The sequence below is a fragment of the Neolamprologus multifasciatus genome, chromosome 1 (genome assembly GCF_963576455.1).
Source record: "Neolamprologus multifasciatus chromosome 1, fNeoMul1.2, whole genome shotgun sequence".
Classification (NCBI taxonomy): domain Eukaryota; kingdom Metazoa; phylum Chordata; class Actinopteri; order Cichliformes; family Cichlidae; genus Neolamprologus; species Neolamprologus multifasciatus.
Genome location: NC_140439.1, coordinates 18788748 through 18811810, shown reverse-complemented (window position 1 = coordinate 18811810; position 23063 = coordinate 18788748). Strand labels below are relative to the sequence as shown.

The window sequence follows — 23063 nt, the reverse complement described above, 5'->3', positions numbered from 1 at the left end:
CAGGTCAAAAGCGCTTTGAATGCTCAAATTGAGCAAAGGTGAACTATATAAGAAGTAGTCCATTTACCTCAGTCAACACTTTGTTGGTGAGTTTATGGTCTCAGTCACTAGTTTCAAACTCACCGAATACAACACTCAGTTCAGTTTTATATATATGTAGTGCCAAATCACAACAACAGTCACCTCAAAGCCCTTTATAATGTGAGGTAAAGACCATACATGTCATGATCCGTGAGTTTTTCTGTTCTGGCTGTTGTTCCTGGTTACACACCTACACCTCGCCACCAGTTGTCCATCTGCGGCGATCAGCAGGATGGTACTAAAGACCAGCATTGCCATCTGCCGTATTAGGAAAAAAAACACCTACAACATGATCCCCTATGAGCAAGTACCAGGCAACAGTGGGAAGGAAAAGCTCAATTTTAACAAGAAGAAACCTTGAGAAGGACCAAGCTCAGAGAGGGGCAAACACCCACGCAACTAGCTGGATGAACATGATGTTCATTTTGTAAATTCTAGTCTTAATAATACTTGAACAAGTATAAGTATGCTTTAGGTTGGGCCTTCCTTATTGTATGTTGTAACCAAATGATGATGCAGTGTCTCCTCTGTTTCTTACTCAGATCCATCTTTGGTCCTCAAGTCTGGTTTTAAAACACATTGACCAAAATACTCAACTACAAGGCAGGGGTTCACAAACCCCTGGAAGAGGTCTGAGTTGTTTCCATCTAGTCCATCTTTTTGATGCAGTCTACGTTTAAGAAGTGAACCCATCACCATAGATTATTGTAAAATGCAAAACTGTACAGCAAATAAAATTAAACACATTCACAGCATAGTGATGAGAATTATTTTAGTCTAATTTCATCCTATATGACAGCTCCCCTGTTTACATATTATTCGAGTCGTAAGATGGGATCACTTGACTATATCTGTGATGTTTTGACATTTTTAATGTAATTTCCTGAGGTGGGGGAGTATAGCTTGTTCTGCAGCTAATCATACTAACCTTTAAGCTAGAACACAGTGTAGCCGTGATTGCCCTGAAAGGACCAAGAAACGGTTTTGTCTGTCCAGGTAGTGTGCATGCCTGGGTTCTCCTGCATTTGAAGCCAAAAAGACCCTTCAGCAGCGACCTGTTTATCTGTTAGCACAAAACAGCAGGTATGTTTCTTTGAAGCGCTCATACTGACTCATGTGGATCTGGGTGCTCATTGCTAACCATGCTAACTAGCATTAGCTATATAAACATCAGCGCTAGCTAGGGTTGCCCACTGTCCTGTTTTAGCTGGAACATCCCGTAAAATGAGCAAAATTGGTTCACTGTTGTTTTAGATGGGGTATTGATTAAACTGAATACTAGTTTTTTGCATTTTTATTATATTAAAAATGCACAGCGCACTGTGCTTCTGGCACGCCAGTGTCATTATTTGATAGTTGAAAAGTTGGCAACCCTAGTGCTAGCTGGTATTTTAAAAGTCACTTTCAGCTTCAGAAAAATAAGATGGAAAAGGTTTAATGACGATCCCAAGGCTTTGAAACACAAGGCCACAAAACAAGGGCTGTACAGTGTGTGTACCTCAGCATTATACCTGTATACTGTACCTGTTATTATTACTGTAAAGGCTGCTCAGTTTATTGGGTTAAACTCTTCTCCCCCTATCCAAATATCAGTGTACTTGAAGAAGACTAAGGGAAAACTGTACTTGCTTTAGACAAGAATCTCCTCAATACCTCCTCAAACCTCCTCAAAAGTGTAATATTTTGATTTTAGTTCTTTATGCATTTTTATTCAAACCTCAAGTTATCCCTTCTTTAAAGAAAATAAGCAAATTTTAATAATATGCACATTATATCATGCTCATTTCCTCATATCAGTCCCATCTCAGTCCATGTGAATATGAAACAGCATAAAAAGGTCAAGTCTGAACCTGATCCATCACTTCTCTGCAGATAGTGTAATTTTCTTTCTTTCTTTGTTTTCATAAATGTATGAAGGTCAGTAATATAATGTTCCTACTACCAACTACTCACATACAGGCACAAATGAAAACAGCAACAGCTTTGGACAGTGCAGTGGACCATAAACCATTTGTGCCAGTGTCTCAGAATTACACAGGTGGATCAATAATCCCTCACAGAGTCTATTTCATTGCAAGAATGTCCTCATTTTAATTAAACCGCTCTCTCCAGAAATACACAAGCGCACACGTCTCTGTTGCAAGCTTTGCGTGCTTGCTGGGTGTGCCCTGAATTTAATGAAGCAGGATTATTCTCTCAACCGATCATATCACTAAAGGAGGAATCCCAAGATCAACACCAGATTCTGGAGGTAGTCACATATGGGACACATATTTCCAGATCCTAACACGCTTTCATCTGTGGATTTTGAGCATGTTGTGGGTTCGGATGGACCAGACACAATCTCTAGGTTTCCTACAAGAGCTGCAGCGCCCAAAAGTCAAGGTGTTTTTAAAGAAGGCAGATGGAAAATGATCTCTCTGGATTGAATCCATACTCTAGTTCTTGTACACGGTGTACAAGCATGCTAAAACATTGAAGACTGAGGAGAAGAGACTGCCTATGAGGTACATAACATAAATCAGTGATTTATGCTCACATTCACATTACATGAATATTTAGTGAACCATGAAAGCACATTTGGAAATAAAAATTTATACTCATGAGAAAAACAACAGCCACAGCCCACAGTGACTTTACCTGTTATCTTTAAACCTGACATAAGGTGCCAGATGTTTAACCCTCCACCACAAGAAGTCCAGCAGATGTTTCACCAGCACTGTGTGCACTGGAGGTCAGTGCAGTATACCCTAAGATTATACACTAACCTGACCTCTTAGTAAGACAGATGCTCTTTCTATCTTTACCGCCTTCTGGGCTTTTTAAAATTCAATTCAAGATTAATGCCACTGCTTTTTCTTTTCATTCTTTCTTCATTTAATTTCATTGGAAAATCTGCTGACGCAGATCAGTGCCTCGCTCATGTGAAATCAATTTGAAGCAGCACGTTTCAAGCAAGCAGATCAGCAGACCCAGAAGGACACTGAAACTGTCCAGAGATGCGCGAACCTGCCGGTTTGTCCACGCCACCTTCAACTGCACAGAGGATACAGAGAAGGAAGAGATGCCGGTTCACATAATCAACCAGACCGTCACACGAACAAAAGCAATAGTACTGACAAAATGTTCTGTGACTTGCACAGAAAGATGATATGCTGGCAAAGAAAAATCCGTTTGATTTTAAAGTGTGTGATTGTAAAATAAAACAGAGTCATGACCACCTTTACCATTACTTATAGAAAGGAGGTCATTTTCAAGACTAAGTCTCAGAATTAGGGATATGATATAAAATGATAAATAATAAAAAACTTAATTTATGCAGCACATCTTAAAACAGAGTTAAAAAGTGATTCACAAGATAGAAAATTAACCAGCAATAAAACATCTGACAAAAGCTGTGGTTGATAAAGGGGAGATGAAAGTGAGCGAGAAAGTAAATTAACAATGTAAAAACAGGTAAATTAAGGACAAATATAAAGTGTTTTAAACACACTTTGTAAGATGTTGCATCACTGAGAAGAAATAATAAAAAAAATCATTGAAGCCAACATAAAATAACTCAAAGGGGGGGAAAAAAGTGTCTTAGAGCATAGAACATAAGGAGCTCGCCAATCTGATCTCCTTGGGGCGGTTGTTCCAGAGAGCAGGGCCCTGACAGAAAAAGCCCGGTCACCCTTGGTCCTCAGATCAGTGGCCAGCAGAGCCTTGGCTGAGCACATTCAGTGGGTCAGCTGCAGCCTTTCATATGTGAGATACACTCAGCGTATTTATTTCACAAGTATCATTGGGATTTAAAGAAATGCACTGCTGCGTGTGATCTGCATAAGAGTGAAAACTAATATCTATTTATTTTTACATGCAACCAAAACTTGAATGTTCAATAACCTAATTCTAAATATATTTTTGATATTATTTAAACACTGTCTGCTAATATGCTCACAGTGGTTCTGACTTATTCTGCAGACCTCTAAAAATACAATCTGCACTTGTGAGGTTGTATTGAACAAGGCCTTCGTATTTACATGAAGGTAAAAATAAAGAGCTATTTAATCCCACTAAACTATCTATATACACCACTGATGAAGTGACCAAAGGAAGTATCAGGTGTCATGCTTTTGTTTGGCGTTACCACAAGAAAAGTACTTGAAGCGTATAGATGTCGCTGTTCTGTTTATTCTCTGAAGCCTGCCATTAAATGGAATAGGTCCTTTTTAATTCCTGCAATCCATGCCACTGGCTCTACTGGCTCTTCCAGAACTTCGTCCTCCAAAGCACTTTTCATATGGTTTTGATAAAATACAATTAATTTAAAGCATAGAGGATAAAACAAGAACAAAGAATACAGATCAAAGCATAACAAAATGAAAGAAGTGTCAGTGTATATAATTAAAATATATACAGAAATATACTACAGAAGTATTGTGACATATGTGACACAAATAATCTCTTACTCAGGCAGATTGATTACAGATGAACAGTTGAGTAGAGCTTAAATAATTTTTACACAAAGACTAATTGCAGTTATTTTGCCTCTGGCTCTCGTCATCGTGCCAGGTAGGGGCTCAACTTGTTCTTCACTTCTAATTTGTCCACTGCCACCGAAAATGTTATTTCGAGCACGTTTTTAAATTGTCACAGGCAACATGCTCAAAATGGCACGGGCCGAGCTGCTATGACTTCAGAATTCCTCGGCATATTTCTGCTGTGCTCACACACGCGCACACACACACACACACACACACACACACACACACACACACACACACACACAGAGTTATGATCCTCAGATTGTTGGGAACACGGAATTTGTCTTTTATGTGAATTAAATACGATCTTCTTGTGGGCCTCTCTCCTTCCTGTTCCGCTTTCCATTTTATGTTCATTTCCATTCCCGGACAAAGCCGTCTCTCCACGGTGTATTAATGCCCATCAAAGGCCTCAATCAAGTTGCTTTGCCACAGGCTAAAGTCAAACTTGAGAGGCTAAAGTTTAATGCTGTTAGTGCAGTGAGGATGTGGGCTCATGTCTCTTCCTTGTCCTGGAGTTTATTTTTAACCCCAACATCCACAGATATCTGGTAAGTCCGGTTAGTGGAATGAGGCGTCTGAAAAAACAGCACTTGCTGAAAGTGCCATTTCAAGGTCACTGACTATGACAACAGCCTTTTTCATTGTGCCATTAGGACAATGTCTTCATATGTTTCACTGGGAAAGCGGAAAATTCATTAAATATAACATAATTACACAGGGCTTCCTTAAAAATTAGTCACGGCTGTGAGTCAGTAGACTCGTGGTTTCAAAGTATCCGGCTATAATAAATGTTTATGAAAAAGCTGCCGACTGTCTGCTGACATTTTCACTTCCTGAGTGGAATATTGGGCTTTGTATCAGTCCTAATTAAACTTTAACCTTTCAGTTCCATCTGCTACTTGATTTGAGATATGTTTTGGGCAATGCATCCACTAAGTGCACAAAATTAACACAAGACATGAATTTTACAGTCATAAATCCCCATTTTCCCCCCAAGTTAAGTGTGAAATTAAAGCTAAAGTAAGTGGAAAAAATGCTATAAATCATGGAATAGAAAAAGTCAGTCTTCATACAAAATGCACGTCTTTCTGGTGCTGGTTAATGTACTTGTAATAACATGCAATTAAAACTATATTGGATTTGGTCAAATGAATGTTCATCAAGGGGCTCTAACCATGTGAACCTCATTATAGTTACTTAGTTAAACTTCTGTCATCAGTCGTCACTTCTCTCTAAAGGAATTTGACTAAATACTGGACTTTATAAAGACAGATGCAAGCCGAGTTTTTGGAAGTAAAATATGATCCATGTGTGAATGCATTCATTGTGTATGTGTGTGTGTGTGTGTTGTGTGCTTTAATGCTCCATTATTCACTGCAGGTGGGCCTACTGTTAGGGGGATGCTTCCACTCACGGTGCCAGAAAACTGACACGTAAATAATTTTTTAGTAGTGAGGACCCCAATCCCACAAGCTCTCGCTCTGACCTTCCTGGGCTGCAAAAAACAAAGAGTGTCCAAGGTTCTTGTAAGATCAGTTAGTAAAACTGTGGATACTTCTTCTGTTTTTTGTCCACTGAATCAAAGGAGACCAGATTATGTTTGTGGCCAAAGCATGAAGCACCCTCTAAACACACCAAGAAAAATAAAAAGGAATAATAAATTATGCTACATTTCATCTTTATTTGCGGCCATCACATTAGGTAATATTCTGACGCTTAGGATACAAGTTTTTATCTCTGAAAGGATTCATTAATTAATTGATGCTTTCTTGATTCGCATGCAGTGTACAAGAAGCCACAAGCTCATCAGTTATCGTCAGGTTCTCTGCTAAGAAAAAGCCCAGACAGAAGTATTCTGTTCTAGCAGGTTGACGATTAGTTTAAGTGATCATGAACTCTGGTTCACTGCCATTAATCATCCTTCTGGCAAAAGGAGGAGTGAGTTCAAAGCAATTAGATATTTGTTTGACAGCAAAAGATGCAACATAAACTGTTGTAAAGTCACTTTATCTCTTTCCTGAGGACAGTCGGTTTACAGCAGAGTGTGAGCCAGGTTTTCAGAGCATGAACATTGCATCAGACATGCAACTATGGACACCTTTCATTCTCATGGATTTAATTTGAAATCCAATCAAGTCAAAGCAGCAGATTTCTGCTCGTCTTTCACTCGCTTGCTTTCTTTTCTTCCCTTGGACATAAAACGCGTGTGTGCATGTGTCCACCATGTGTGTGTGACAGTATGAGCTTACTTGTGCCTTGAATGCAGTGTGTGTCCGTATATAATGTGAAGCGAGCAGTTCATCCGTCTTTCTTTCTGCTGCTTGCCCATAAGCTCTGTGAGTATATGCAAAACAAATGTGCACTCCACTGGAAGAGCAACTAACACACACACACGCATATATATATATATATATATATATATATATATATATATATATATATATATATATATATATATATATATATATATATATATATATATCCATTTGGCATGGGTGTCTATGGATAATGGAAAATATCAATATTCAAAATATCCTGAATCAAATATAACAGACTCATTTTGAAGCTGTGAAATAATTGGAGTAAAATGATCACTTTTTTATTATCATCAAAAATATTTTTTTCTCTGAGACAAATTCATAGCCTACAAAAATTTCATTCATAAATACACCAGGGCTTGAATTGTACTGCACATGGTGACAGGTAAAAAGCCATTATGTACTTAATTATTTGCAAATAATAATTATAAATGATAATAAGGGTCTTCCAAATAGTGAGCTGTTGATTAAAGTAGGAAACCTCAATAAGCCAACAGGATGTTTTTATACTGGTCAGGTTAATAGAAAGGTTAGCTAAAGCAGACCGGAAATATACTCACTTCTAAGTAATCCTTAAGATGTAAGATGTTCAAGCTTTTATTTTATATACAGTATGAAAACATAAAAAAAATATATTATTTTACTCCCAAGCTTTTCTCTGGGCGTAAAATTATATCTCCTAAATAAAAAAACAAAAAACAAAAAAACAAACATAAGGAAACTAATTCGAAAATTGAATTTTAAACTCTTTTATTCAGAGGAAAAGTATTTCTGGCATGTTATTTAAGCTGTCGGTCAGCATGACAAAACAAATATATAAATTAGTATCAGTAATAACTCAAATCTTTCAGTGGTTTGTGCACATAATCTACCTGGATGCTGGTGTATTATTTAGTAAGACTGTAATAATAATAATCATATTTAACTGAAATGTAAAAGTCTAATAAAGCTGAAATAGTTATCGCCACAAATCAAACTGTTTTTTTTCGCGGAAATTAATAGGATGCAAGTGACTCCGAAACCCGTTTCAGTTGATATTTCAGAGATGAAAACAAAAAGATCTTTTAAAGCAATACTCGTGTTATTCCGAAGCCACATACTTGGATCTGTCGGCTGAATATGGATAATTTGCCCTTGATGAACCATTGCGAATGAAGGATAAAATTGTCCCTTCTCCGCCCGGTGCCATCACTCGCAGGCTATATATTCATATCCAAATTGCTTTATTGTCACGTGTTAAGCCCCACGCCCCTCTTCTTGCAAACTCTTTTTCCTTTTTTTTTAAAGAAAAAACCCAAATGAGCGCACTAACTTGTTCATGTCATCAACATAATCACTTGGGAGAGGTCTCGAAGGCAGGAGATCTGTGTCCCATCCTCTAAGGGAAGACGGGTTTGTGTAACTCTCCTCAAACCTGAGGGGAGTTGTGGAGTGTTTGGTCAACGACAGTGCTTCCTGGAAAAGATCTGAATCGTTTTATAACCAAACCCAGCTGCGGTCTGGTGTGCGCTGCAGTCTCCGCGTGCATGTATGTATGCGTGCGTGCGTGTGGATGTATATGTGAGTGTCTATTTTCATCTGAATGAGGTAGAAGGAGAGGAAGGGGTTTCTGCGCTTCCCTTTCCAATAGAGGGAGAGATAGTAAGAGAGAGAGGGGGGAGAGAGAGAGAGACAGAGAGAGAGAGAGAGAGAGAGAGAGAAAAGTTTAGTCTTGTTCTCCCTTTCACTCTTTTTTTTAGGCATGAACACTGAGACCTGCGTTTCATACAGCGATATGACATCCATGGATTCATATTATAGCTCCTCTGCTGCGCAAGGTAGGGATCACCAGACGGACCACTTTAGGACATTCCCAGCTACTGATACCAAATACAGCCCCGCTGCCTTCCTGCCCAACAAAGGTCAGGGTTACGGAGAAAAGTCCAGGAGCCCCTTCCAACAGGAGTGCCAGTCATTGGATGCCGCCGCAGCTGGGCAAGGCACTTTCAGCAAATACCACCTCTTCATGCAGAGGTCTTCTTGCAAAACACCCCCCGAGGAGGACAAACTGCACCAGGAGAGGGGACACAACGGAGCGCTCATCTCTTGCTACGGTGAGTGGGGAAATAATTAAGATGAGAAAAAAAAACAGATAAGAGTTTAATCTTGTGTTTTCAGTTTAAAGGGAAGAAATCGAAAGGGCCTGTGTATCAAAGGGCACGCTGTGCAAATGAAAGCTACCGTGATCGCTCAGCATCAGGGTGTTTTCTCCGGAGGGAGTCAGCGCGGCGTTAGTTTTACGTCTGATTTCTCGATTAGGCACACTTGCTTTGAACCTGTCACTCACTGCTCCGCTTCGACCCACAAACTCCGCGGGTAGCTATTAAGGGTTTAGGAGATTTGATCACCAATGGCACGGATGCACAAGTGAGCAAGCAGAGCGCAGATCGGCGTGAATGGATGAGTGTTCTGATTAATCAAACCATTTATCCAAACCTTTTTTTTTTGGAACTTTCTGTCATCCGCAGAGAGGTGAAACTCTGAAGCATTAAAAGTGTCAACTGCAGCATATGCAGGCTCCCAAAGAGGCAGTGGTTCTGTGCGTAACGTGGTTAAGGAGAGCAATAATCTTCCCGACTATCAAATTGTCTCTTTGGCCATCAAAATTAAATTAGGGCGAATTTAATGCGATAATCTGCACTACAATCCTTAATATTGGAGTTGAGTCGGACAATTGAATTAACAGGTTTTCAGATGGCACAAATAGTGAGCCCCAAACTGATGATATTTTCATTTCATTGCACCGCCTGATTGGATCCAATTAGTTTAATTGCGAAGGGGCGCTGCTGTAATTGGTAAATGATGAGGGTGTGAATAAAACTTTGACCCTAGTTAGGCCGGCGGCCACTTTTAAACAGCATTTTCTCAGCGCATAAAACGCCTTTAACCTACAGCGAACTAAACGAAAGACGATATAGTGAACTTCCGTTGGTATTATCTGCTGTTCAAAAACAGGTACGTCATTTCTTGGTTAACAATAAGAAAACGGCCCATCATCGCATATATGTGTGTGTGTGTGTGTGTGTGTGTGTGTGTGTGAAATTAAATATATCTCTATCTCTCTGAATGAAATATATATTATCTGGACTCAGTTTCGTTCTCGCGCTTTCTATATCTATAGCTCAGTGGACTTCTGTGCTTAAACGTAATAAATAAAATACTGTAAGAAAAATAATAGAATTAAAAAAAACAAAAAAGCGAGCTAACGTTGCAGAAAATTAATAAAACTATCAATAAAATAGATTCAAACAACAATAATTGTTTGATGGGAGGCCTCTGTTGTGTCGCCTTTACGCATGAAGTCATCCCTCCACGATCGTCCACAAACACAGTCTGTTTATCTTTTTTTTTTTTTTTAATTCGATGGGGTTTAGGGATGTTTTGACAGTTTCCGGATGTCGGCCTCTTTATAGCTTCATAATGTCAACAACATAGAACAGTCTTTTCAAAAAGGCATTCTGCTCCTTTAAAATGGCTCTTAAGCTTTTTATTACTCGTTAACTTTGGCGTAGATCTGATGGATCGAGAATAAAAATCGAAATAAAATTTTTATGTAATGTTGTGAGCCGCAGTCATTAGACCGATACTTAAACTACACTTTTTTTCTTCAGTAAGAGCTATGAACCACTAGAGAACCAAAATCATTTTTATGATAAACTTATTTATATAAATACAAAAAACCCGATTATTGTGTTTTGTTTTGTTTTTAAATTAAAGGCTTAAAGAGGAATCTTGATATCATATTTGCTGCAGATACCCTTAAAGCATTTTTTTTTCAAATGACATAAAAATTTTATTCCAGCTTTTCAGTTTCACTTTTCTTTGGTGCTTTATCATTTTACCGCCAGCTTTAAAAACTGGAAGTGAAAAACCTCTGTCAGGTTTTCAGGTTCTCGTGGATTTTGCTTTCTTCTGCGACTCAATAGTGTCCAAATGCACAGTGAAGAAAGCAAGAAAACAAAACCCATATCCACGCTATCAGTGCTCGGGCATTAATACGACTCAGATGTCAACCTTCTCTGTTTGCTTTTATTTCTCTGCTCAGGCTTGACCCTCAGAGAGCCAATCCTTCTTTAAATCTCCAGTTTGGAAACACGTGACATCCTGCTTGATATTTGCAGATCGCCTGTGTTGTTTTTTAAATCGGCGTTACAGTTGTAGAAATAAAATCTAATTCCCAGTTTAAACGCATAATTCCTAAAATACTGGAGGAAAACTGTGTGAGTCTGGGTGGTGGTGTGGGTGGTGGGAGGGGGCTCCCTGTGCTTATCAGTGGCTGCAGGTTTTTCACTGATTTCTGCAGCGCTCACTGACTCGACATAAATTGAACACAGCAGTAAAAAATGCTGAACTCGCGAGCCAAGGGAAGAATTTATAAACGATCCCTGATGTTTTTATTGGAAAATGCTGGACTGTTTTACTTCCTGGCTCATTTCTTTTATCAAACCTGTATTTTACACACTCACTCAAATTGTCAGAGATTTGCTGTGTTGTTATAATTTGCGGCTTGATCCCTTCAGTCAAAGGTGATGTGATAACTGGTCTCCGAGCTGTCTGAAGCGCAGGCTGCAAGCCATAATTGAGACACAGAGCTGCGTAACCGTCTAATAAACATTTACTTACATTAGAGGAACTGCAAACACGGCTATGTTGTTTATACTCAGCACACTGCCAATCATATTGTTACAGCAAATCAACAAGGCAGCTCTTGGAGCCCGAAGAGAGCTTTCAGCTCAGGCTGAGGGCTGACAGCCTGAGACCGACTGATAGACTGGGAGAAGAATATGAGAGAGCGCGCTGAAAGAGCAGTGTGTGGTTAAAAACACTGTTTGAAGGCTGATTTAAAGCAACAGTCAGGCTACATGTCAGATTTAATTGTATTAAAATATCTATAAAAAAAAAAAGAGCCAAAGTTATGGGTTCACATTCCTTAAAAAAATAAAGAATTAATTAAGGGATTTTTTTAAATCCCTCAAAATTTAATATACTGGAGAAAATATTCCATATGGAGATTAATGAGTGTTTCTGGACTACTGGATTTTTGTAGGTCATTAGTTTCACAGCATAATGTATACGATTTTACAGACAGAATATTATAATATTTGCAATTTCAGTGGTGTATGGTTTTCCAACAGGTTAAACAAGCTGCAGAAACTTGAAATACTAAAAATAAGGGACCTTGAAAATTGGTAATTATTTTCCATCACAGATAATGCACGTTTTCTTTTTATAAAGAAATCTTGTCACCACCAAAACCAGAAAAAGATGCATGCGATTCACAAACTCTACTGTATGAAAAACTTTCAAAAACGGTGAAAAAATAGAAATCTAGGGACCCAGTAGGTCACTTCATAGTCTTAAAACAACCACCTACATGTCTTTGTGATCCTCTTCCTCTTTTGATGTGTCCATGTCTTCTCTCGGTGTCTCAGGGTGCTGACCTTTAGCTCGGCGTTCCTGCCCTCATGTGTTTGGAGAGGAGCGGGAGCTCCCCTGCAAGCGCACAACAGAGAAAATCCATTGAACGCTCTGGTGTCAAAACAGAGCTCTTTGCAACATTTAGAATTGGACTCGAGCTTTACACGGTGCATGGTTAACTACCCCAGCATGACAAAGTGCAGATGGTTGACAATTTAAAGGAAAAGAAAAAAGTTATTAGTAATCTGAAATATCTGAAATGTCGCACTGGAGAGATGAAAGAAGATGTTTACCTCATTTTGAGTTCTGATGGTGGAGAGTGCCAATCCAGAATCTGCCATCATAGGCTTCAGGCCATCCATATGATGAGCTTCATCCTTATCACCACTCAGTGACCTCCTTGTGCCTTATGAGTTGGAGTGGGGTGAGGGTTATCTTCCATTAGAGAGTAAAGGTGGTCATTAAGAACTCCCACCACATATCTTCCTTGTAGGGGTACAGGAGTGGAGTTTTTTCCTGTAATTTGTCACTCATCTGTGCTGTTGCATGGAGGTTTGCAGGCCTTCTTAGAGGCCTGCAATCCTACTATACTTTTTTATACTTTTTTTTCTTTAGGTGTACTAGGCAGTAACATTATTCACTAAAGACATGTCACTGGTGCAGTTGAAAGCTATAAAAAATTGCTGTTTGTTAAACTGATTTCTTTGCACAGCAAGAATTAAATACTGCTCTGCTGCCCTGCAGGTATTAATATTTCATAACTTACACAGGCAGTTGAGGAAATTATCTTCAGTAGGACCATCATTTACATAATGCTTTCATTGCCTCGTGAGGTTTTGCCCCTGTACTCTTCAGCCTTTTTACATTTTTTATATTCCTTAACCATTTTTAGCCCCACTGCAACAATTTCACCCACTCGTAATGGCAATCTGTGCTGATTGGTTCGAGCAGGGCATAATGGGAACCAGCCACGCAGCCCAGACAACTGAGGCACACTTCAGCAACTCGGTGACATGAGTGGAGGTGACAAGGACTCAGGATCATTTTACCATTTAGCTTAAAGTTTGGCAGGGTAATTTACATTAGGCTCGGTTTGCATGGCCGAGTGAGAGCAGCAGGGCAAAAGAAAAAGGCTCATGAGGACCAGGACTTCCTTTGGTCTCTTTGTCACTGCTTCATGTAAACTGACCGCTTACGCAGAACTAGAAGACTCCAGATTGGTTCTGAAATTTTTTGTACACTTATTGTTTAGCGAGGTGAATTATGGCAAACGGGTCAAATTTCCAAATCAGTAACTTGTTGGGTTTTTTTTCTTTTCAAGATGTTCTTCTGTTGTTATTTCTGCTTTTTGAAGGCCGGGCACTTTCTGAAACTCTGATGATGATGTAAACATAAAGTTCAACTAAAATACACAAAAATAGATTTTTTTCTTCAGTTTATTTATTATTTATTCTACAAACCATATTATTGAAACTCTGTGGGGTTTTTTAATGTTAAAATTTGGCTTATGATTTGCGATTGATTTAGTAGGATTCCCCAGTTTTTCTGTCAGTGTCAGCGTCTTTTGTCGGTCTGATCAGTTGTGGTATTTGTAGTATTCCTGCTGCTGGGTAATTAATATTTCCTAATCAAAGAGGCGAGGCCGTTTGGGAGTTTTTAATTTCCAAACAGAGCTGCTGCAGAGCACTTTGTTAGGACCGAAGCATTTTGAATGTTTAGCTGGTGGAAACTGGTTGCACGTTGTGTTCTCAAATTCACTTGCAGTTATTGAAACCTTGAGTGGAAAAAAAGCCATCACGCATGTTTTCAACAAGGTTTTTTTTTTTTTTCATTTTATGTCTGTGCATTCCCACGAAAAAAACAAAACAGAAAAATGTAGACCAGCAAGCTCTTCGCACTCGGAAGGAATGTTCTGTTTCGATCACACAACAAAAACATAAGATGGAGGAAATTCAGTTTTGTTCCAAAGTCTGGGAGAAACATTTGGAAGAGAGCCGGTGGGTGAGAGACAGGGAGAGCGATGCAGAGGGGTGGTGAGAGCGAGAAAGACAAAGATTGCGTGAGAGGTGATTTATCAACCTTTGTCTTTATGGGATTTTTTTTTCACAGTCTGAATTTTTCACAGCCTGCTGAGATGGCTTATTGCTCTGATCATTCGGCATTCAGCTGGTGCAGAGAGGTTAATGGCTACCTGTTGCATGGTTACAAACACTGAACAAACAGAAATGTGTTCATGCTTCTTTTTTTTAGTATCAGGTTTTCCCAGTGTACAGCAGTGGTGTAAAAGTACATTTTGTATGCTTGTATGTATGTAAGCACCTGTTATTACAGCAAAGAAACCAAAGTGCAGCAATATCCTTCCAAAAGAGACAAGGCCATGATCGCTTCATCTTCAGCAGAGGTTGAAGATGTTTTTGGACTTTTTTTTTTTTTTTTAATGATGTAAAAAAAACAACAACACAACAACACTGAGAGGATCTCTTATAACATACAGCTGGTAAATTGTCTGATCCACATATTTAAAACAAAGTGCAGGAATATAATGAGGAGAGTAAATGTGTTGGTTGAGACCAAACCCAGAGCTAAGAAAGGATATCAGTGATTTACTTGGCACGCTGCATGAAACTTAAATTTAGTGCTGATGTGCTTTCAGACTGCTGAATATGTAAATAAGTACTCATTCTGTATCTGTTTAAAGGTTTCATTTGAGTCTATGTGATTATACGACACATCATCTCACTGTTGTGCAACAATTAAAAATATTTTAGCTTTAACTAAAAGTACAACTATGAAACAATAATTCATTACAAACAATAAGTCTCGGGTCTGTGTAATAAAATAATGATAAAACACTTTATTTTACACATTATATTGCAAATCTTTCATTTACCTCTATCTAGAAGCACAGAAGTAGCAGCAGTCTGCTTAGGTCTGCATTTGTGATCTGTTATGGAGTTAAACCGGATGATGAGTAAAACAAAGAGCATCTGAAAACAGCATCATATTTTACATCGATCTTTAAAGCTTTAGTTTGACTGCCCGGCGTGCACGGCTAGGCTCTTCTGATGACCCCAATTTAATTTCTCTTTCACAAATGTAATCCAAATATACTCTGCTAGTGTTTTTTCTTCTTTCTCTACTTTTTGAGATATTTCCTTTTCACTTTGAATGACACGTTGTTAATCTCTCTCAGCCTTCGTGGGGTGTATGATTTATTGTGTTTCCTCTTAACACACCACGCTGACCCCAGTCATCCCAGTCAATAAAGAGGCCAGGAAAAGTGCCCTGTCACTTTACAGCCCTGTTAAATTTACACTTTGATGCTGCCCCTCGTTTTCAGCTTCGAATTTAGCAGCCCACGCCACGTCCCCGTCTAGCCCATAAGAGCGTCTGTTGTGCCCCGACGGCCTTGCAAAATTGCAAGTGTGTGAGACGCAGCAGAACTTTTATTCAAGTGTGTAACTGTGATTTTCTAAATCCCTCCTCATCTCGTTCGGAAGAATTTTCTGAGTTTTATTTTATGTCTGCAGACCGTTCCCTGTTGGCGCGGCACAGAGCTGCACAGTAATTTGAACAGATGCTGGCTGGTAGAGTCACTGCATTGAAAATAGAATATTCTGTGGTCGTGGCTAAAAACATCTTCATGGCAGTTTCATCTAAAAGAGAATAATTCTGGTGCGTGCATTTGCTGGACTGTTGAGACGCTGCACGCAGAAGTGCAGGTGTAAGCTAAAACTGTGAGAGAACAGCTGAAGTCATGAGCACTTGATAGAGGTTTTGATGGAGCACATGTTTTTCACAGTCGCTCCTTTCCTGCCTCTCGAGAGGAGATTTGTTCCTGACAGCACTCTTTGCAGCCAGTCTTTCTTGTGCTCTCTCTGCATATGGCATTCCCTGCAGGAGGGCCCACTGCTCTTCACCTTGGGCAGTGCCGGAGTGCTACAGAAGATTGCATGGATAACAAGCAGGAGATTGTCACAATATCCCGCCCTGCCAAAAAAACTTCAGTGACGCGATATAAACAACTGCCTTTGATCAGTGAGAGGCCTCATGATTTCAAACAGCCTGACAGCTCTTGCTTTGCAGGGACTGCGGGTGCAGGCCAGGGAAATATGATTAAATAACTGCATAGTATTTATGCTAGGAGAAAACACATTTTCTCCCTTCAAGCTCAACAGGGTATGTTAGTCATGGACAGTGAGGCAATGTTGGAAGCACTGGACCCCCAGCAAGCGGTCGGCACCAAAACACAGCTCCTGAGCCCATCAGGGGAGGCCAGACTTCTCTGTTCTCTGAACATCGTAGAGCTAAAACGCATCTGGTCGGATGCACGCTGCAAACCGTGCAGCAAGGCAGGTTTTTACTTTCTTCCAATTTCTTCTTCTTTGCAAGGCTGAATAAAATAAAATAAGAGCCACACAGCTTCTGCTGTCCAGAACAGGCCTCAGTATTTTTTTTTAGTACCAAGCCAAATGCTTTGCTTGGTATTAATTGGAAAAATATGCTTGTTTTTATTATTCATATCCCTGCAAACAAGATAAGGATTGTAAACTATGAATTTGGTCTCTATTAGCTACTGACAGTCCAGCATTGTACTCGACAGTCAAGAAAACAACTGCAGCAAAAGTAATAAACAGATGCTCGCAAATTTATCTCGTAAAAATGTGTTAGAAGACAGAATTGAGTAGAGAAAGAGAGAGGGGAGGGAATCAGGGTCCCTTCAGCTCACCTTGTAGTGCATTACCCAAAACGGCTCTGAGATGGGGTCACTGGGTGTGTGTGTGCATGTGTGATGCCTTCTTTGCTGACCGAGCGCTGAGCAGGAGCTCACACAAACACACACACCTCCCACTCCTAACCTGACAAATTGTCGGATGAGCAGATGAGCGGAGACGTCCTCGTTCCTGAAAATAACTTTGCCTCAGAAAAAATCGACAAGCAGGACGGTGCTCTAAATCATGGTGATCAATCCGAATGCGTGTGTGTCCCCCCCCCCCCCCCCCCCCCCCCCCCCCCAATGACGGGAATAGTTATTAACCAGGAGATGTGTTTACAATTGATTAGATCAACGGGGCCCCAAAAGTCCTGCCAACTCAGAGACATGGCTGTTGAAATTTATGATCAGCTGCGCCATGAAGAAAGAGGGAGCGTGTTTGTAACTGAGACAGAAAGAAAGCACAGAGATCTCTATCTTGTTTGCATGGCTAGAAGCCACTCTGCAGCTATTTCATTTTGACAGTTTTGCTGCCAGGTGACTTTGCAGCCACATGACAGACTTCAGTTACGCATACGACTAATATGAGGATAAAGTATTCTGTGTGTGTCTGTGTGTGGGTGTGTGTTGGATTGGAGGTGGTTTAGGAAGGTAAAAAAAAAAAGTTGTAAAAAAAAATCCAATTTTCTGTCAGGCTTAAATTATAGCCTGAGTTTCTACTCTCACCCCCCCAAACACATCGCAGAATGATCTACAAACTATAACTGGAGCCTGTAAGCAGCCAGTGATCAAGACCATCCATTACACACCCAGACAGACAAACACACTGACGCGCACTCTCGGCTCTGCACACCAGCGGATTTCACAAGTCGCAGAATTTCCTCACAAAGAGCGAGAAATCCCTTTGTTCCACCCAATCAAACCCCATGAAATATCACAGCGATCGAAGGCATAAATCATCATTTATGAACACGCTGCCAGGAGCCATGTGACTGGGACGTTTAGTAGGATAGAGGATCAGTCATTTCTTTCATTTATTTACTTTTAAAGGGTGCTGACAAAATGAAAAAGTTTTGTCTCAAGTGTCCAGTGCTGTAATAGATTATATCTATCTGACTTTTTGAGAGTGTCTCAGATCAGAAAACACTTAATATCAGCATGGCTCTAAGGGGAACAGGGTGATTTGAGAAAGCCAAATAAGGCCACGCTGATAAATAATAGCATTTATCTTTCAGTAGCCGTGAGCGTGTGAAATACACGGTCTTAAAACTCCATTTTTCAAGAGCAAAACTGTTGCAAAATATTGCGTAGAAACCATTTCAAATCTTTGTGCCAAAAAGAGGAACAGAAGAAAGGCTGGGGCAATAAAAACTTTCATCTTGTTCAAACTCATCCACATGTGATTTGAATCAGTGAAGTGTGAATTGCTTCCTTAAATTCTGAATAATAGCATTTGGACAAACACCGTTAAAAACACATTTATTTTATTAAACTAATATATCCTCTCCAATAAAACATTGTGTGTCTAATCGTCAAGTTACATCCTTTCTGGGCAGTGTCATGTTATGACTTTTCTTTACATGCATTTGGGGTTTAAAAAAAAAAAATCAGAACTTCAGACATTGACAAATATCAGTCCTGATACAATTATAGAAACACAAACCTCTCCTAACAGTTTTTAACCTTTTCCTGACTCACTAGGTAAAGACAGTTCTGGTCTGGCAGATTCTGACTTGGCCCCAGACTCCGACCCACCTGGAATGGACACCAGATACCTAGCTGTGAAGGATCAGGGCGTCAAGGCGGCCCCTGATAGGACGCCAGGCACTGACTTAGCGAGCCCTCTGGAAAAGGCTGATGGTGGCGAAAGCAACAAAGGCAAAAAGAGGCGCAACCGCACGACCTTCACGAGCTACCAACTGGAAGAACTAGAGAAGGTTTTCCAGAAGACACATTATCCTGATGTTTATGCTCGAGAGCAGCTCGCGCTCAGGACGGACCTGACTGAAGCCCGCGTGCAGGTACTGCAGCACACTCAGCAGCAGCTGAGGGGGAATTTCACATGAAGCTAAATGGGTTAAACAAACTGCAGATAGAGCTGGAAAAAAAGGAAACACTGCACTTTATAATAACACACTGAGGCTGATTAAAAAACTTTATTTAGGGTGGTCGTTCAGTTTTGTCTTTAGAGACGTTAACTTCTCCATTAGAGGTGTAAAAAGAAAAACTAAGCTCTTCCACAGCTGAATTCTTTTTTTTTCCCCCAAGCATCACAACCTCATGGATCTTTGAGCATCTGCAGCTCGACACAGATAACGTCACTCACAGAACAACATGAGAGATTTATCTGGTAATGTGGGAGTCAGGGGAGAGAGTGGGGGAGTGGGAGCTAACAGAGGCCAGGGGGGCCCAGGGGGTAGCTGAGGTTTGAGCTGCCTGGGCCTCATATGTGCAGTTTTAGGAGTGCAGACTTTCATCAACATATGAGGAGACCCCTTTGACGCCACTGTTTCTATTTTTCCCCCATCGCATTTGTACCTAAACGGTTTAATTTGCTGAATTTCTGATTTTAGCTTTGCCAGCGTTTGTCTGGCTTGAGGTGTCTCGCTGGCCCGGTTATGACTGCTTTGATACATTCCAACATTAATGGGCAGAGAAGGAAACCTTCACTGTTTCTGTGCCATGTCTGTGTGTGGTGTATGCGTATGACTACAAAAGCCCCTGGATTTTCTCTGTTTTTCTTTCATTAAGTTCCTCTTCTGACAAGAATGTGTCCCTGCTGTTGTCTCCGGGGGTAAGGTGTGAAACTTTTCCCGTGGGCTTTTAGCGAGCTGGAGATTTATATGTGAATTCATATCTATTTGAAGGCATGTGATGTCTTCCAACAATGTACGGAGACAATCTTATGGATATAGTTTTTGATGTGCGGGGCTGTCATACATGGGATGAGATAAGAGCTAGATTAAAACCAATCTTCGACATGGAGCGGTGGCCAGCAAATTTCCACAGCGAAACGCAGGAAGTCCACGCAGCCAAAGTGTTATAACTCAACCCCGAGTCGCTCAAGGTATGCTGCTCGGCTCTGTTCTGCAGCTCGCGCTATCACGGACCTGCCCGCTTCAGATGAATGCAGCTTTTTACAGCCCTCGGCTGTCCCAGTGGTCTTCTTAAACGCTCAAGTTAAAAAAGATAAAAGACACGAGATGCCTTGTCAGTCAGAGAACGGGGCTCTGTGCTCCACACACACGCACAAAAAAGCCCTCACAGCTCATCATTTTAACATCTGGAATGAAAAACACCAAAATGGGAAGAAAAAAAAGTTGATCAGCTGATAAAAGAAAAACGACGACGGCTTTTAAAAACCTTTTGTTTAATTATAAAAACAAAAGACAAAAATCACTGAGAGTCCATACTTAAGTTCGTTGCATGAAAACAGGGGGCTTTCAGTTAAACAACATCAGGGATCGGAGTTGTTTGCTTTTTCAGTCTTGGGGTTTCAAAGGAAGAGAGTGAGCCCAGCCCTTATATACAATATAGGAAGGTCAAAGGTCAAGGGTTTCAATAGCATCGTTCGCTGCTCTGTTGGTCCTGAGAATCAAGATGGCATCTAGTGTGGAGTCACCATCTCTAACTCACAACACTGATAAAAATGTATTTTTTCTATGAAGCCATTTAAAAAAAAATGAAATCATGTTTACACTAATACTGTGAGTTGAGCTGCGTTCCTTAATGCGACGTGTTTGCAATTAGCAACAGGTTAAAAACCTCCAAGTATTGTTTACTTTACCTTTACTTGAAAATGAAAATAGGACGCAACAACATTAAGACTTAACAGGTCTTGCAACAGTATCCCTGCCAAGACTGTTAGCCTTTGAGTTAGCGAGAGGTACAGAATAGGAAACACAAAAGTGTTTACAACATAGAAATTAAACAGGATAAAGCTTCACCTTCATTTGGAAGCTTGTTTCTGCCGCTCAAAAGAAATGTGAGTTAAGGATCTCAAAAATGACATCAAATGATGTACTTGTGTACAACTTAGCTTAGAGAATAACTTCACAAGGCAACTATTTAAACACAAGGCTGCTGCACAGTGTGTAGATGTTCCATGGAAGGCAGTGCTAAATTGAAGTAAAAAAAATAAATAAAAGAACTTCACCATTACAATGAAACTGCATAAAAGCTACAGAATTTTCTTACTAACTTCTGAGAAAATTACTCAAATATAATCTCAAGTTATTACGTCCAAGTTTTCAGATAATAGCTTGAAATTTGATTTAGCATTGCCTGGTAAAAAAATAAAATAAAATAAAAACAAAAAGACCCAAACTTTAAACGAGGGCAGTGAGGGTCAACTTTAGTTGGCAGGTGTGACTGCTATAGCTGTGACCCACCTTTATCATTATGTTTTACACTTTTTACATTTCAGGCAAATGATTAAAGGTAACACTGTGTTTAACTGCATGTTAAACTAGCAGCTGAAAATATAATGTTAGTTATTAATACCTTTAATATAAATAATATTAATGGTGTTAGCAAATCCTGTGTTGCTTTTGATCATGACAAAACAAGGCTGCAGCAGTCTTTTCCAGCATGCATCACATTCCCAGTTCAGTTCTACATTTCTTTGGGTTTTGTGTCCACTGCTTGTCCTCATCTTACCTTTAATTGACACAGGAAATAAGACATTATGTGGTGGGAGGAGGAGAAACGAGAACAAACTCACATTTAATGAACAACAACACCGCTCACAGGCGCTTCAGCGATATTATTGGCGCTTAAGAGTGTTGGAAAACCGAAGCCAGGCTCAGCCTTGGATTTCTTTTTACTTTGGCTTGGAAGCTGACATGAGTGACAGCAGAGGCGGGTTATCAATCCTCTGAGCCGGTCTCTCACTTCAAAGTGTTTTCAGCCCCATACAGCTCTCCTGCCGGGGCCAGTTTGGTATTTCTCTGCTCTTTCTCTCTGGGGCAGTAACATAAATAAAGCCTCATTGAAAGTCCACCAGCTACTTAAGCTGTCAAGGTCTTTACCAATTACTGTCACAAAGCAGCGTGTGCAACGCAAAAATATGTTCTCGCTGTATAATAGCCAACAGACTTGGCACGAAGCAAAGACTGAGCAGGTTCGAGCTGCTGGTGACACTTATACTGGGCCTTAGAGGTAGCACACAAACATTTTTGGAGTGTAATTATCGATATTAGTCCAAAAGAGCCAGCGTGATCTTGCCTGGGGTTGAGCATCCTGAGTTGGACAGTGTAGAAGAGGATGCATTAAAACATAAGGGAAAGAAGGATTATGCCCTTTGGTCTGTATGCTTCTTTAATTTAGTAGGGGACAGCGTCAGAAAGCCAGGAGTTTTGGCTTCAGGAAATTAAAAAGCAAAATGCAAACAAACCTCAATTTATAATCCCATCTCACCTTTCAATGTCCTTTATTGCCTGCATAGATTTATAGTGAAATATCTGGGCACAAAATGTGAGAAATCCCATCGGAAGGGAACTTTTTGGTGCCGAATTTAAAATATAATCAGTCCAAGCTGGTAGCTGAGAGTTGCAAAGGAAATCAGGTGACCTCGAAAGCGTGCCAGAGACAGTGATGATAATTTAAACAAACTAATGCTCTCGATAAACAACGCCATCAGGTTCAGACATCAAAGATAATTATAGATGTCTGTTTTTGGCGGTCAGCATATAAGCACTAAGGTGAGGCGAAGGCAGCAGCACATTGTTTACATGTTTTATCGTCATTGTTGTCTTTATCATCTATAGGATTTTGTTCATTATTATTATAATTAAAACTAAAAATAATAATTCCTTTCTGCTGCAAGTTTACACCTAAGTTTGAATTTTTGATATGCTTCAGATAATATTTGTGATATTCAGGCTTTCAGCCATTGGCAGTCTACCTGCATAAGAGTCGTTTTCCCATTTGAAATGGAAACTTAGATTTGTATCTATAGAAAAG

At 39.9% G+C, this 23063-nt stretch overlaps 1 protein-coding gene across 1 annotated transcript in view; it reads left to right on the top strand.

Moving 5' to 3' along the window:
- Positions 1 to 8237: 8237 nt before the first annotated feature.
- Positions 8238 to 23063, top strand: part of alx4a (ALX homeobox 4a) — a 20384-nt gene continuing 5558 nt past the window's right edge. Inside the window, exons 1-2 of the mRNA XM_085153739.1 lie at positions 8238 to 9021; positions 18801 to 19120. Coding sequence (XP_085009865.1) covers positions 8670 to 9021; positions 18801 to 19120 — 672 coding nt within the window. The 5' untranslated portion in view covers positions 8238 to 8669. The remainder of the gene's footprint in view (positions 9022 to 18800; positions 19121 to 23063) is intronic.